Consider the following 16,268-nt stretch of genomic DNA (forward strand, 5'->3'; position numbering starts at 1 on the left):
ACTCACAGCTGGATAAAAGTCATTAATTTCCTCACTGGTTAGACGTTAGACCCATGTGGCTTGTGTTTTTTTCTTAACACCAGCCTACCTTGCAAGAGTCAGTGTGGCGGAAGCTTCAATTCTACATTGATGGTGTGATGATAACATAACATGTTGACAACGTTCAAAGCAGGACATTGAACATCTATAGCATCACACTGCTTTTGGAGCTTTGTTGCCGTCTCATACTGCATAATAAGGCCACATCTTCCCCAAGTAATCAACACACAAGTATCCAGTCATCCAGGACACAAAAGAAAATGTGACTCTGCAGAAAAGGCCCCCCTTCTTCCACAGCGAGGCCCAGTTCTGATGCTCCCATGTACCTTACTGACTCTCTGGGCGGTGGGCAGAGCTTGGCTTGGGCAGCACGACTGGTTTACAGCCGTTAATAAACTGTAATGCCTGGGTATCACTGATGCTTTTCTATCAGAAGCAACGTTCGCTTATTCAGGTATTTTAGCTACAAAATCTCAAAGCAATGTTCTTTCCATAGATGCTCACCACTGCAGAACAGGAACACCCAACAAGAGCTGCAGCACTGGAGATGCTCTGACCCGCTTATTTACCCCTGTTCAATTTGTTGCACTCACCTATATCTCCTATTTCTAACACACTCACTCTAAGGACAAAATGTTCACCATTATATCCCACCATAATCAAGGTTACTTGCACCACACATCAGTGGTCATAATGTTATGCACGATTGGTGTATGATTACCTCATCACACAGGGGTATGGAAAAGCATGCCCAATATGAAGTATATTCTGACCAGATAACGTCAGTCTACTGTAACAGTAGCTGCTTCACTGTCAGGAAGAAATGTTGAGTTTTCAATTAGAGTCGCGTGCAATAATGAGCCTGTGTGGCTAAAATAATACATTTTGACATTTTACTTGCGTTCGATGAAAGCCACATAAGTGATGATGAAATGGATGACTGTGGTGTATGCTGGGTTTCTGCCTGATATGTTATGCAGCAACAGTCACAACGGAGGGGAATCTCTTTCTGATACGGTAAATGTAGAGAAATGCGTCACTGAAGGTCCGTGAAAGACAACATTCTTGGGGAAATCTTCTACATTTTGTGTGGCAAAATGATGGTTGGCGTTTCTCCCGCATCACCCAGTTTGCACCCGCGGTGCAAATCACAGGCTCCGTGGCATAAATCAGGAGAAATGGCCGTTAAACGCGGCCCGACGCACTTCCACATCAAGTACATTGTAGCAAACACATGTAGGTCAGTTCCGCAGAGGAAATACTGTCATGAGGTTATTTATTGTCCCAGTCGATGAGACAAAAAAAAAGGTTGGAAACCCCGGATTAGCTGGCTTCTTCCTGCTCTGTGATTATTAAAACTACCGCAATGACTGAGCCGTCAGAGCAAAGATGAGGAGAAAAATGCAGCAAATAATGAATTTGCTGGCATGTCTGAGTGTGAGTGAATAGGAACAGCACCTACCTAGTGAAGCACAAGCGGGCGCAGAATCTCGTTCAGCAGCTTTATTTCTTCTTTCCAGGAGACCAGAGCGGCGTGTTCCTCACCTTTTGTCTTCCCGATCCCGTGATAGCGGAGCTGGATGCGAAGGCTACGAGCTGCTGCGGCATCAACGCGGCTGGACCGAGCTAGCTGCGACGAGCCAGTCGGCTATAGTCCCGACCGCATCGAAAACAACACAAAAACCTGCACGCTTTCCCCCCCCCCCGAAAAAACACCACCGCTTCGACTGTCCTCCACTGTGGCAGATTAGGGGTTAAACTATTTGACACACAAAAGCTTAGCTATGTGGTCATATATTTATTTATTTAACAGTTTGCCGATGCCGTAGCTGTCTTTGCTTCCACGACGAGGGTCGGTTCGGTACATTTAGCGCTTATATTGTTGGAGCATGAAGCAAACACGGTCTGTAGAAATCCCCGGAGGATGGGGCTTTGCGGCAAGCTTTGCCACTCTGAACGTCTCTCCGTGTGATCAGTAAATGCGCAAAAATGGCTCCCCCTGACGTTGAAACGGTGGTAGTACAGGCTATAGAAAAGCGTGTAGGATAATGGATGATGGATGCTAAAAAATATAGCTAAATAACTTAGAATGTTATCATCATTTCAGGAACTTTTATCACAAGGTAACACTAACACATTATATAGATTTATTGTATGACGGGTGATAGATGTTTGAATGCTTTTATTTATGTTAATTATGATTATTTTATGCTCACAATTAATAAAAACATATTTAGAAATAAAATATTATATCAGACCAATACAAACCCTTTCTAAAAACAGAATTAATGAAAAGTATCTTCACTATCTGCTTAAAGTTATTTTCAAAAGGTACTTTTAATCTGACAAGACTGACTGGGAAGTTACAATAATAGTGTAACTTCTTGAGTATGATGGCAGAAATCAGTATTGTGATTATTCTCCCTCTTGGATTTTTTTTACCGTTTTTATTGACTTTACAAACCAGTCATGATAAACAAAATGTGTGTTTGGTTTTTTTTACAAAGCAACTGCAAACACCTTTTAATGTCAAAAAGACAATGGATTTAGAATAAATAAAGTACTTTTGAACAGATTTCCCCAGAACAAAGACAATTCTTTTCAAAAAAAACAAATACAAAACTATTTATTGAATAGATAATAAAAAAAACAACCATCTGTTTGCTTTAGCTGAGTCATTGTCTTGCTGGAAAAATAACTGTCTTACTGCCAAGAAGCGTTCCCACAGCATGATGCTGCCCCCACCATGCTTCCCAGTAGTGGTGATGTATTTATGATGACATGTAGTGTTCGGTGTCTCCCAAACGCAGAATCTTGTTTGAAAAGGTTCCATTTTTGTCACATCAGACCAAAGAACTTCCACTTCACTCAAGTCTCCCACATGTCTTTGAGTACTCTAGTTGAGTTGATGTGAGTTTTCTTCAGCAGTGACTTTCTCACTGCCTCTCTCCCTTAAGAGGTGAAGAACCTGAATAACAGTCGAGTCTCAGCTGCTGAAGTTTGTAGCGCCTTGTGTCCTGGCGTCCTCTCATCAGTCTCCTTGTATGATCACTCAGTTTGTGAGGGCGGAATGATGTACATGTGTCAAATGCCACACATCTCTTAACGGATTTAACTGAACTTCAGGGGATGTTCTTTTTTTTTCCAACCAACCTGGCTTATATTTTTCAATCATTTGTTCTCTGATATGCCTGAGGTATTAGTTTTGCCTTCATGCTGTGATGGCAGCCAGTGATTAACCAGTGAATGCACCTTCCAGATACAGATATCTTCATATTAAGGTCACCTAAGACTCAGTTCTCGCACTCAGGTGATTTCTAATCCATTCGTTGAGACTGCCAGCACTGACTGGTTGAATCTCTGTTGCATTAGGTCAGTCACTTTAAAGTGGCTGACCTTTAAAGCCACTTTGTGTTAAATATTTTTGTCATTTTGTAGAAATCTGTTTTCACTTTGACATTAAAGTTTTTTTGTAAATCTTTTTGCCAGAGAAGCCAAATGTTGATTGTGATGAATTTGTAAAAGCAATAAAATCAATGGCAACAGGTCAAAGAGGTGAGAACTTTTTAGGCACTGGATTTTACGCCATACATAATACAGACTAAACTATGGTTCATCTTTCTCCCTATAGACTCTCTAATGTTCATGTTCCTGATGCTTCAGGTTTGTCACATTCTCTCTTTGGACCTCTGTTTCTGCTACCTGCTACTTTTTAAACATTCTTTAGATTGTTGCTGAAGGTGTACAGAAGTACTTTAAAATAACACAGTGATTTATAGTTTACAATTAAGATTACCTTGACGACTGCTTATTGTTAGTTTATTCCAGATGTTAATTTCCTCAAGTAAAACAAAATCACATTAGATTAAATTAATAAGAATTGAAAAATTACTGGAAACCAAAAACAAGAAAACAAAAACTTTTAATTACCTTTTGAAGTAAAAAAAACAACTATAGAACACAGTAAAAATGTATTTTACATAGAAACAAACAAAAAAATACACCAAAATTAAAAAAAGAAAACCATCTCAAAATCAAAAATAAGAAACAATATAAAATTATATTTATAAAAACACAGCATTTTATTGATTTAGGTCACACCCCTATGAAGAACTTTGCACTTTGAACTTTTTTTGACAGCTTTACAAATGAGTATCTTTCTTTAAGCATAACTTTATTTATCATCATAATCACATTGTGCATCCTGCACTGGAATGACAGTTCAGTATTGCAGCAGAGAGATCTAGAATTTATTTCCAGATTTGCTCTGCAGTGCATCAGATGACGACGGGTTTCTCTTCATTCCTCAAAGATCAACCAAAATTTCAGAAGTGTTTTACAGCGTGAGGTCATGTTTATGGATTTCATATCAGGCATGCTGACACATGATCAGTATAATTTACAGTAATGTGGGCTGCTGCTGTAAGATTAATGAGGATCCAGCATGCAGCAGCTTTTACAGCAGAGAAGACAAATCGCTTATAGTTTGGAGTATTGCTTAGATCAAAGCTACACAAAGAAAAACTAAGGAGCTGTTTATAACATTCCTGTCATAGTAAGTGATTATGTGCAACAAATTTCTATGTTGTACAAAGTTTGACTCCCAAGAGTATTCTGATTATTCAATGTGTAGAGTCTTTTAGACAGCAAATATTGTTTAATCAATAGTATTCTCATCTAAAGCGTATTGATTCTTCAAGTAAGCGTATGACGGCTGTCAGTGATGCACATAACCCAAAGAGCTAACGCATTAGAACTTCTCTGTTTCTCAATGGACGTGACGGAGACACAACAATGTCATCAGAATCATCCGATTCAACTACAGCATCCGCATCAACCTCTGCTGAGAAAAGAAGTTCCTGTTGAGCTGTAATGAAACAGACAAGGTTTTCAAAGTTCTATCTGCTCAAACCCAACTGTTATTAATAATGTGTTCATTCATGTGTCAATAAAACGGTGAAATGGAGGAAACTGACATCTTTTTTTTTCACCCTCTAACCTTGTGCTTGTTGTCTGCAGGAGACAGGATGAAGGTCTTCGTCCTTTTCTGTATTTTTACTAAGAGATGCAGAACCTGAAAATAATAATGCAAAAATAACCAGTTATTTCTAAACTGTCGCAGTAAATCCTCAGAGACTTGAGTAGAAACTGACTGCATTTTAAAAATAATTTTAGGTAAATACAACCCTCCCCCCCAAAACAAAAAAAACCGTACCGTCCAATACAGACGTGCTTCAGACAGCAAGCACTTGGTGTTTGTAAAAATACCAAGTATTTCTGATTTAAAAAAAAGAATATGCATGTTCTCATAATGTGGCATTTATTATATAGAGTAAGAAAAACTACAACAACCCTGTTACATAAGTATGTACACACTTAAATACTTTGTTGAAGCACTTTTTGTTTTATATTTTGTTTTTCAGTCTATGAACATGACATATCTTCACTTGCCCACTCTAGCCTGCAAAGTTAGCCAAATGTATGTTTGTGAGGACATCTCTTGTCCGCAGCCCTTTGACTATAGACACTGTTCTGTTGTCGTCTCGTGAAGAGGATATTCTAGGTTGTCCATTTTTTTTTATTTTATGCACAATTTCCATAGTAGTCCCCAGAACATAAAATCATTTTTATTACATTGTTTTGACTTAGTTTGCTGACTTGGTGCAGCCAGCCTCCACAGAACAGACTGCACTGTTCGCAACAGATTCCGGCAAACACTGAAATACCCGAGCTTCCTCAGGTGTGCCTGAGGAACTATAGTCTGATCTTGTTCACAGATTTACTGTCGCATGTACAGTAAAGGCTGTAATACAGGTAAACTCTGAAGTATTTATTTTCATCCTTCCTAAAAATGAATTATGAAAATATGGTAAATAAAGTTAAGCTAAATTAAGAGTATTTTAATTTAAGGAACCAAACTTCAGCTTAAGTGTGGATCAGTGTTTAATGTACTGGATCAGTGTAAAGTTGCATGTGAAAAGTCTTTTGAAAGAACTTATAATCAAAGTTCTTTATATCACAGAAACCTGGAATATTAAATGGCTCCTGTGGACACAGACCTTGGTGTTAGACCCTCAGTTTCTTAAAAACAAAACAAACAAAAAAAAAAAACACCCCCTTTTCTGCAGATCTGCTCAGGCGGTGCTCTCTCAACTGAAGTCAATCATGCATCAAATGCAGAGGCAGGCTAAATATGAACAAAGCATCCTTAGCTCACTACTCTGCTCTGTGGAGCCATTTGCTGATCACACCTCAGTGATTGCAGCTATGGGAACCAGGAGGTCCCTGAAGTCTCACAGGGTCATTCTGGACCATCCAGCAGCCACAGATCTTTACAAATCATTACCGGCTCACAGATCTGCTGAGTACCGTCATCAGTCTTTATCTCTGGTTGACGTAGGGCGAGTTCTGTCGAGCACAGATCCATCACTACTCATAAAGGTGTCAGGGGAGTAATGAAGACCAGTTTGGAGGTTCAGAACCGTGATTTACAGCAGCATAAATCAAGACAGGCTCCTGACTCTGGCCCATGTTGGCTGCGGAGGATTTACTGTTGAATCTCCACAGGATTATTAACCACAACACAAACTACACTGAGGTGTGGGAGATTATTGCAACTGGAAAATGATTGAAAAATATAGTCATGGAAACAGATGCAATGATTGACAATGAAATTATAGAAAACCCTAAATAGGCCCAAATTATAGTACCTTCTGGAACAAACAGTTCAAAAGTTAAACGTCTGGGTTTTGACTTGGCCATTGCATCTCATAGATGTCCTTCATTTTCCCCTACATTTTCTGCTGTCTGGGTAAATTGCCCTGCTGAAGACCCAGTTTGGCCCACGATTCTGCTGTTAGATAAACACTGTCGGAGTCTATTAAGTATTTGATCATTTATTAGATAAATAATAACTATTATTGATCCAAAATGGTATTAATGATTACAGATGGTAGATGAGCTATTATTTTTTCCTGCTAGTCAGGTCAGAAAACTGCAATCGGTGCATCCTAACCTTTAGGTTAGATTAGAACGTTTGCTGTGCTCTCAGTGACAGAATGTTATACATAAATCATGCCTCCATCACAGCTAGTTTGAGGGGTTTATGAGAGAATATGCTAGATATTATCTTCATTTTCCTCTTATCTGTCTCAAAGTACTGTTTTCTAGAAGGAAAGTGGTTAATTTAGATTTAGTGTTGGAAACCTTCCAAATAAACTGTTGGATAAATATTTGTCCTAAACTTTAACATGCTGACTGAAGAATGCAGAATTTGAGGGAGAGATTTTTATTTTTTCTTGCAATTTCTCTCAGCATTGTGTTGGTCTTCCTGACCTGGGGCTAATTTTCTGATATGTACACTACTGGAAACATTACAACCTGCTTAAAATGGATCTCACTTGGACAAAATATTTTCTTGCTGAATGATGGATTTTAAATTGTTTGAATGTCATTTATCAATCCTTTCAAGACCAATGGCCAAGGACAATTATGTCTGTAAAATATCTTTCTAGCTTGGTATTGCCAAGGAAAATGCCAGATCTCTTGTGTTTATAAGGTGTCACGGTTGCTGTAGATCAGTTAATCAAATACATTACATTAGCAGCTGCTATTCCTCTAAAAGCTCATATAAGAAAGAGTGAGCTATACAGCAAGAAAGTTAAAATCCTAGCTGAACTGGGGCTTTCTGTGTGAAATTACTACTGGTTTTGTCCAACTGCCGATGAATGTAAACTGTAGATATGGGAACCAACCTTACCTTTTCTCCTGGGAGAATCTGTTAAACCAGCACTTCCTGGTACCGGAGCAGGTGGACAGTTTTCAGTTGGAGAAGGCACAGCGAATCCTGAGCTGAAGCACAGGCAAAAATATTCTAAAAAATATTTTGGCTGAAATTGTTCAAAATTCTGCGTAAAAAATGAGCAACCTCTTTATTGCAATCCTACAACGAGCCAAATGTCCCCTGAAGGCAGATTGAATCAATGTCAAAGCAGCAACATCCAGTCGTCCACCAGAAGTTTTGCTGTTTAAGGAAACTTCTGACTGAAAAAAGAAGATGAACATGAACATGGGCAGGAGATAAAACAAATCTCCATGAATGCCTTTTAGCGCCATCTAGTGGTTGTTTTATGTGTACTGAAACTGAATATTTTCAGGACAAAACATAAATGATAAAATGGCCGACACTTGCATAGTGCCTTGTCAGTGCTAGGACTCTATAGTGATTTACACTACAGTCAGTCATTCACCCATTCACTAGCTGTAATGGATTTTATTTAGAGACATCAGAGTAGAATACAAATGCAGTTCACACTGAGTGTGTGAGCCACGTATCCTTTTCTTTCTACTTCCCATTATTCCCTACTTTTTGTTGGTACATCTCATGGAATGACATGAAAATACACAGTTTGTAAAAATATGGAAAAGTTCAAGTGGCATGAATACCTTTGTAAAAGGTCTGTGTGTGTGGGTGTGTGTGTGGTGAAACACCTTTTTCTCTGTGTTTTTTAGAAAATCTTTCAGCCACGAATCTCTGAAGAGATGGCTCCTTATCACTGACTGTAACATCACAATGTCCTGCACACAGAACACAGAAGAAAACCCTGTTTCTTATATAATACTTCTCTTAGCCATCAGTGACTTCCTTTACATGACCATAGTGTTACCTACCCTCTGTCTATGCTGTCTCCAGTTTCTCTGAATGATCAAAGCTGCCTTTTCTTTGTTTGTCATCTCTGCATCTATCCTCAGTGCTTCCTCTCCTTCCTCCTCCTCCTGGTGCCCAGCAGGCCTCTCTTCTTCCCCCTCCTGACCTTCTCTGCGCTGAGCCTCAGGATGCTCAGTCACTGCAGAAGGTGAGCTCACCTCAGCCTGTACGAGTTTGCTTCTGTCCTCCAAAGTTTGAATCCTTGTCAATAACTGCTCCAACTCCTGTCTAGAAAAAAGAACAGTAAATCTATATTTGAACAGATAAAAACAACGAAGAGGTAGTCAGAGCAGGTGTGCTATTTCATATGATGGCAAGCAACGGCAACATAGTAGCCACAGAGTGGAGTTTAATGCCTGAAGCATGTTTCTATTGGTTGGAATGCTAAAGCTAAGAGCTGATGGGGAAAATTGTGTGATGTAAAGAAAGAAAAAAGTAAAAAACTATGGGTTAAAATCTAATTTCAGCAATAGTGTAACAGTTAAATATTTTCTTATTATTTAGTAGTCCTAATATTAAACCAGTGGTAGTGATCAATAATGTAATAATGGTGTACTACTTGGCAATACCTGTCAATTCTGGCCATTTTAAATTATATTAAGGAAGCTAGTAACACAACAGCCTGCCAATATTAATATTTCTGTGAACCATTAAGAAGTCATAACATTTTTGTAGAAACATTTACAAGAAAAAAATTCCATTGAAAATGTATTAATTCCACTAGTAGGCCTGGATTTCTTAATTACTGCACCACATCTGTTTTCATAAAATTGTTAATTAGCTTAGATGTGTGAATTTTTATTGTCATCCTTTGAGAAATATTGTTTGGAAGTTCATTTAGTGGTGCATGTTAGAATTCAGAAAGAGAATTGTGATCAGGTACATGTGTTACAGGTATTAGCAAAAATGTCGACACGTGATTGGTTAAAAAACATCCTCATAAACATCCAGTTATCGCATTATTGGTTGCCACACGGATCACTTCTATAAATAAAGTTTTTATGATGTGGATTCTGAAAGTATGATGTTCACAACTACATGTTCAAAACACAGTGCTTTAAAAAGATGCTATTTGTTGATGCACATACAGGGAAAAAACACTTGATATTTCAGTTTTAATGTAATGAGTGTGGCAGACTTTTTTCTAGAGTGTTTGCCCTGCAGCTCTCTGTGGCTGCTGGTTGACTGGCCCATCGTGACACACAGTACATGATTACAAACACACCGATGCTGCTGTTCCACTCTGTCCAGTTGTTCTTTGTGTTTAGCTTTCAGTCGCTCAGTCTCTTCTGCCAGCTCATCTCTTTCTTTCCTCAGCTGCATCACTTCATCACTAGAAACACAAACAAATACAAAACACAAAACTGATTTATTCAGCTGCTGGGGAAAAAAAGAAAATATTGCAAATAAACTACTTCCCCTCAGTATTCCTTCAAATTTCAATATTTAAAGATTTTCAGGCGTTAGCATGCAAAGGTTAACCTGTATCTGCCTCTACAGTCATCTCTTCTTATTATCTGCAGGTCCCACAAATAATTAAACAAAACAATGCTTTCCAGTGTTCAGAAGAAGGCAATTTATTTTTCAAGTCAAACTTTTAGCAAGTTTTACTTGCAAAAAGCACTTGATGTTTTTGAATGAGTGTGCATTTAGTCAGCAAGTCTACTCACATCAAAATACTGAAGGGCACAACATTAAATTCAAATTGTAGAAAACTGGTAAACTTATTCCATAGCCACGTGATTTTCTCTATTCTGATCAAGACCTAAAACGTGACAAAAGCAAACACTTTTCAGTTTCTTTAGTCATTTCTACCAGGCCACAGCTTCTCTCCTTTTTGTTTTTTTTCTGTTACTTTCAAGAATGATAACTTGAGAGAGGAATATTTTCCTTCAATTAGCCAGTGACATCATGTTATTGTGGTTGGTTTACTCCAGCTTTTCACTGTTAAATCATCTGCGTATTTGCACTTGTCACAGAACATATTTTGTTTATGAAAACAAAGTACTATATTCCCTATTTTTCCCCAACATAATGTAAAAGAAAGTAAAACAATTTTTCAATAACCTGGTGTAAAAGCTTTCTATTTAGGCTTATCAATGTCAAAATCCAGTAAAACCTGGTCCTTCTCCCTAAAATCCTTCTTAGGCTGATGCCATACATTTTGTTTATTAATTAAGCAGATTCGTTGTTTATCAAACTGAATACTTACTCACCTTTGACTGGACAGATTCTCTTGAAGCTCCGCCCTCTCCTCCTCCAATTGGCCGAGGCGTTCCCTCAGAGCAGAAACTTCTCTTTTTTGCTCAGTGACTGTTCCCATGGAGACCACTGCATCTATTGCCAGGGGAAACCCTGGGACCTCTGTAGGCATAGCCTGGGCCTCCTTATTGAACGTGGCTCTGCTCTTCACTGACTGGGCGTGTCTTCTGCTGCTCTCCAGCCTCTGATACACAGGATAGTGTGAGAGTGTTTAATGCTCCGAAGCCTCAAACTGTACATAAACAATTACTTAGAGCTTCCTCTTACCCTGTCCACCTCTAACAGTCTCCTCAACAACCTTTGTCTACTCCACTCTCTGTAACCTATAGTCACAGACACATATGTTCCTCTTATAATTACAGTACAAATGTAATTATAATGTAGCAATGATTCATGGTTTCTTATTGATTTTATACTGAATATATTGAAAAAAAAAATGCAGCTAATGGATGTTTTAGATTGCAAAGTTACAAAGAAAAAGAACACAGTTTTGAAAAACATAATAAAGGTTATTATGGGAGCTGCTGCATAAAGATGAGATGAAAAAGCAAAGACCTTTAATTCCTGCAGCAGGATCGTCTGTGTTGAGCTCCTCTCTGAGCGCCGCGTTTTCCTGTTGGAGATGCTTCACGTTTTCAGTCAAGCGATGAACAGTGGAGCTTAAAGCTTTCTGCTTCCTCTGAGAACATTTACTCTCTGCTCGACTGCTGCTGACAAACGGACAGAAGGAGACTGAAATGAGTACATGCTTTACATTCGCCACATGACAATCACACAGGAATGGCCCGGTGGTCAGAAAGTAGCATATTTGCTAAATCAGCCCTAACCAGTGACTGGACGGCAAATCTTTAGTGACCACTGAACGCACTACATTAATGTAACCAAAAGAGCCAGAGAAAGAAAGACTTTACAGCAGATTACAAGAAGAATAAATCTAGTACAAAGAGGTGGCTGTATTGTCTTTTCAAAATGTCATTGAAAATGCATTATTTGGAAAGGCTGAGGGCCTTTTGGAAATCTCAGATTTACATTTGGCCCCTCATGGCAGAGGGAACCAATATCAGTCAGCATCAGTCTTACATTTATATCAGCAGGCCAAATATTTCCAAAAACTGGAAATTTGTCACAAAATCCTGATCATGTTGGATTCCTGATGCAGTCATTAAGACGTTGGCCCCATTTGTTAGCTTCAGAACAGCTTTATAAAACATTAGTGTATGTTATGTTGCAACAAGATGAATTCCCAAGAAAGAGATTGTTTGTGTTTCAGTTGCTCACACCTTTTCTCTGCAGCATCTAAAATTATCCTCAATCTTTCAATCTGAAAGATGAGAATCACAAAACATTGTTAAATTATTTTTTAACAGCCTCTGTTACACTTCACTTAAATCTGAACAAATGTAATAATATTTAATAAAGCAGTATTACCTCCTTCAGGTATGTTTCTACAGTGATCTTCAGCTCCTCTAGGTTGGTGGTCCTCAACTCACTTTGGAGTTTACTATGGAAAACAGGAATAAGCCAAAAATATTGCAGGTCTAAAGACAGCAGTACAATCACAGTGAAATAAAGAACCAGTTTACCTTAAAGAGTTTTCCTTCTCTCGGCACTGCTGCTCCAGCTTTAGGATTCTCTGCTTCAGGCCACTGACAATCTAGAAGGAAAATATTTGATCTTAAAAGATGGATGAATATATTTTAAGACACGTTTCATACATTCACCAGCAAAATGGACAAACTCACCACACTCCCCTCCTTTCTCTTGTCGACCAAACTACGAATGTATTCAGAGCCCTACCAACATTGAAGGAACATTTTTAGAATCCAAAAAAAAAAAAAAAAGGCATTCATAGTGAAATTTAAAAACAATTCTGTGATCCTACTTTTGTGAGGTCTAAAAGTTCTCCTATTTGTTTCTCTTTTTTAGCACCATCTTCCTCCAGGCGACGCAGTTTGACTTTCATTTGCTGGTTGTCAGACTTCTGAGCCTGTAGACTCTGACCACAAAACACAACATCAAATAAATACGTATACAAATCCAGACCATTCTAAAACAATCTAGCCATCGCTACGAAAACTACGTACAGATCATTGAAAAGCAGAAAAATGGCCCGACTTTTTGGAATTCACTTTCAATTCAATTCAGTTTATTTACACAACAAGTCATCTCAAGACGCTTTACAAAAATAATTTAAATTCAATCAAACCTATATTACAAATGCTCCTCGTTATCAAACAGTACAGTATTCTCAATTAATTATTCAAAGTATATACAAAAGTTTCTAAGAAAATATTGGGTTCTTTTTGTTTGTTTGTTTTTTTAACTTTCCTTTATAAAGCCACTGCATTCAAAAATATTCATATATAAATATGTACAAAACCACACAATATGTTTAATATGTCAAAGAAAATACAAAATTGATCAATAGAAATATAATTTAGTTGACAAAAAAACTGTCTAAAGCTGGAAATAACTTTAATACGCACATTAAACAAACTGTGGTGGTTCAACAGAACATCAGTGTCATAAAAGGTTCAAAAGTGTTTCCCCCTCATGTTTTTGTAAACACAAACATTATGTCCAAAACTAAGAATCTCGTTTAATATTTTTCAAAGGAAATCTTCCTTTTAATAATGCCCAACACCAAAACATTAAAACACCGGCAACAGTAAAAGCTTGTGCTCACTTCCTAATGATCAGGAACTTTGTTCATTTTCATTTCTTTCATCTCCAGTGAAGTAATGTCTGTCAGTGTTGTGATTTTTAGCTCACATATTCTCCCCGACTCCATCGCTGAAATGTGCGATACAAATAAACTTGATTGATTGACCTTTACCTTTTTGAGGCGAATAATCTCATCATACATGCTGTCTTTATCCTGAGAGTCACCAGCAGCTATAGAAAACCCTGCAAAACATTAAATAGGTGCATAGAATCAAAACGAAAAAATCTCTAAGCAATATTTGCAATTGCAAAATACTGACTTCAAAACTTGTGATATTGTTATTATTACTTTCCTAACAAAATTTGACCTCCAGCTCCACAGCTTGCAAACTTATGAATATGCTCTTACCATTAGATGCAGAAAGGTGTTTCTTTAAGCTTGATTTCTGTTTTAGCAGCTGTGAACTGTCAGCAGACTCTAGACTCACCAGGTACGACACACCTGAGAGTGCAGAGAAAACAAAAGTTAAAAGAACAAAAGAAATTGGAAGGGGCCTTTTGTCAGGTTGCACTACATTTTCTCCCACCTATTCTGAGAAAAACTCTCTTCTGAGGAGAAGCTGGGTTTTTAAAATGGAGCCTACCATGGCCGTTGCTGAGGGACGTGAGGTGAGCTGAGCGATGCTCCCTTGAAGTGTTGCCTCTAGTGTCCCCTAAGGAGGGCCTCGGCAGTCTCCAGGCTGCCACTGCTGCTCTTTTGGAGTTCATATTCAGGCTGGAGAGATATGGAGACCCTGAAAATGCCATAAGGATGCAGCTGAGTGTGTTGTTACAGTTACTGTAAACGGTCTCAAATTAACTCAAGCTTTCTTACTGGGAGAAGGTGAAGGCCTCCCAGTAGACTTTTTCCTCGATGTTCTCTAATAAACATGAGGTGTTGGAAATAGGATGAAGGCATATGTTTCAAACTAAAGCCTCTTTTTTTTTCTTTTTACGAAAAATAAGGGGTTAATAAACCAGAAAAATATAGTTTACCTTGCTTGAAATATCAGAAGGGAGAGTGAAACCTTCCTCCACCTACAAAAAATAGAACAAGGCTAAATAGTCACAAAAAAAATGTCAGAAGACAAATGTATATTTCAAAACATTTCAGGTTGTTTCAAACCTTAAAACACGAGGCTTAAGGAATTAAACACTTGTATTTTTCCGACTGTAAATGTGTTTTAGAATATTTAGAGGACATATTAGCAAACATGTCTAATAGAATGTAGCAAACAATCTATTAGACAGATTACTATTTTATTATTTAGAGAAAGTATGTGCACGTCAATGTTTGCTAATGGCTAGGTTATGTCGACTAAATAGGAATTTACAATAAGATATTCTAACTAGTAGAAAAACCAACCATGGATAGATTTTACAGAAAAATCTCACAACGCGGTTTAAGTATAAGATTAAAAATGGACAGATAACAGTTGTGCTTTTTGGTGTAAAAGACTCACCAGCTCTTCACAGTCCTCGTCAGTTGGGACATCACTCTCCTCCAAAGACATTTTGTGAGTTGCACTGAACATAACTGGTAAACTGATGTCAAGTAAGTATCAAAACTCTTGCTTCTCGTAAGATATCCATCCTTTTTCAGTCGAAAGTATTTTACTCAGCTGGGTCCTCTGGTCGATCACGAGAGTTCAGATAACATGCTCGTTGTACTACATCTTAAAATGTTTTTTCGAGAAAATAAAAAAATCTTCTCCGGGAATAAGACGTGCATTCGTTCATGTTCGTTAAAGCGCCGCCGTCTTGTTTGTGTTTTCTCAGCGGTGTAGCAACACGGTTGCTATTTCTCAGTTAAGCTAGCTGAGAGAGCACTGCCGGAAGTTATACAAAAGCATTTTCAAATTAAAAGCATTACAAATTCATGAAATAACACATTTTAAACAAACACTTGACTACTGAATTTCTACTGAGTCCCGTGAATCCTTCCGACAATAGGCATTCAATTTACCTGGCAAAAACAAAAGTTCATATTTCCTTAAGGATCTGATTCGGCCGGCGGGTCGGTTGTGGGTGGAGGGACACAGCTGATTGTGCTGCGCGCTCCCGCGACAGGGGATGCAATTCTCGGCAGGCATGCATTTCTGGGCATAACACCTGTTCTTTCGGCTCAAAACCGGCTCTTAATTTATGATCATCCGCAGCCCGATAGATAAACATAATTTGGCAAATAGGAATGTTTTAATGTTAATATATTACCTGTGAATGACGTCGAGCTTCGCGTTGCGCTCCAGAAAACTGCAAACATCGAGACTAACATGAACAGCGCAATAAACGTGAAAACAGCCCCGAATGAACGAGTCCGTAAAGTTGTGCAACTAAAAGCCATTATAATTATTAATATTAAGATAAGCGTCACAAATCAATGTAACGGGACATTTGAATTGTTCAGTGGTAGGAGGAGCGCCGTGCGCTGCGCTGACAGCAAACGCAGGGCCGTAACGCAGAACCTGGACGCTGGGGCGGGAGGGACTATAGAATCCTATTTATAGTTTTCCAGACAATACTGGAACACAGAAAAACATGCACAAATTACTAAAGT

At 38.3% G+C, this 16,268-nt stretch overlaps 2 protein-coding genes across 5 annotated transcripts in view; both read right to left on the reverse strand.

The window, feature by feature from the left end:
* LOC114143903 (protein tweety homolog 3-like) overlaps positions 1–2,073 on the reverse strand; it is a 35,823-nt gene extending 33,750 nt beyond the window's left edge. For all 3 annotated transcript variants that reach the window (XR_003595346.1, XR_003595347.1, XM_028016296.1), the window contains exon 1: positions 1,502–2,073. The gene's annotated coding sequence lies outside the window, so the exon portion shown is untranslated. The remainder of the gene's footprint in view (positions 1–1,501) is intronic.
* Positions 2,074–4,097: 2,024 nt separating this feature from the next.
* iqce (IQ motif containing E) lies at positions 4,098–15,545 on the reverse strand. 2 transcript variants are annotated; one of them, XM_028016294.1, is made up of 21 exons: positions 15,175–15,545; positions 14,708–14,749; positions 14,547–14,592; positions 14,317–14,466; positions 14,082–14,174; positions 13,845–13,915; positions 12,891–13,004; positions 12,751–12,801; positions 12,592–12,662; positions 12,437–12,509; positions 12,289–12,329; positions 11,564–11,715; positions 11,276–11,331; positions 10,963–11,192; positions 9,972–10,079; positions 8,710–8,974; positions 8,530–8,616; positions 7,967–8,082; positions 7,799–7,890; positions 5,039–5,113; positions 4,098–4,906 (listed from the first exon to the last, which is right to left on the reverse strand). In XM_028016294.1, the coding sequence occupies exons 1-21, from the start codon at positions 15,244–15,246 to the stop codon at positions 4,782–4,784; spliced, it is 2,130 nt and encodes a 709-aa protein (XP_027872095.1). In that variant the 5' UTR covers positions 15,247–15,545; the 3' UTR covers positions 4,098–4,781. The 2 variants fall into 2 exon arrangements, with proteins under 2 accessions (XP_027872095.1, XP_027872093.1); XM_028016292.1 differs by having other exon boundaries at positions 11,564–11,718.
* Between the last annotated feature and the right edge of the window lie 723 nt (positions 15,546–16,268).

Source organism: Xiphophorus couchianus, chromosome 5, assembly GCF_001444195.1.
Source record: "Xiphophorus couchianus chromosome 5, X_couchianus-1.0, whole genome shotgun sequence".
In the NCBI taxonomy this organism is placed as follows: domain Eukaryota; kingdom Metazoa; phylum Chordata; class Actinopteri; order Cyprinodontiformes; family Poeciliidae; genus Xiphophorus; species Xiphophorus couchianus.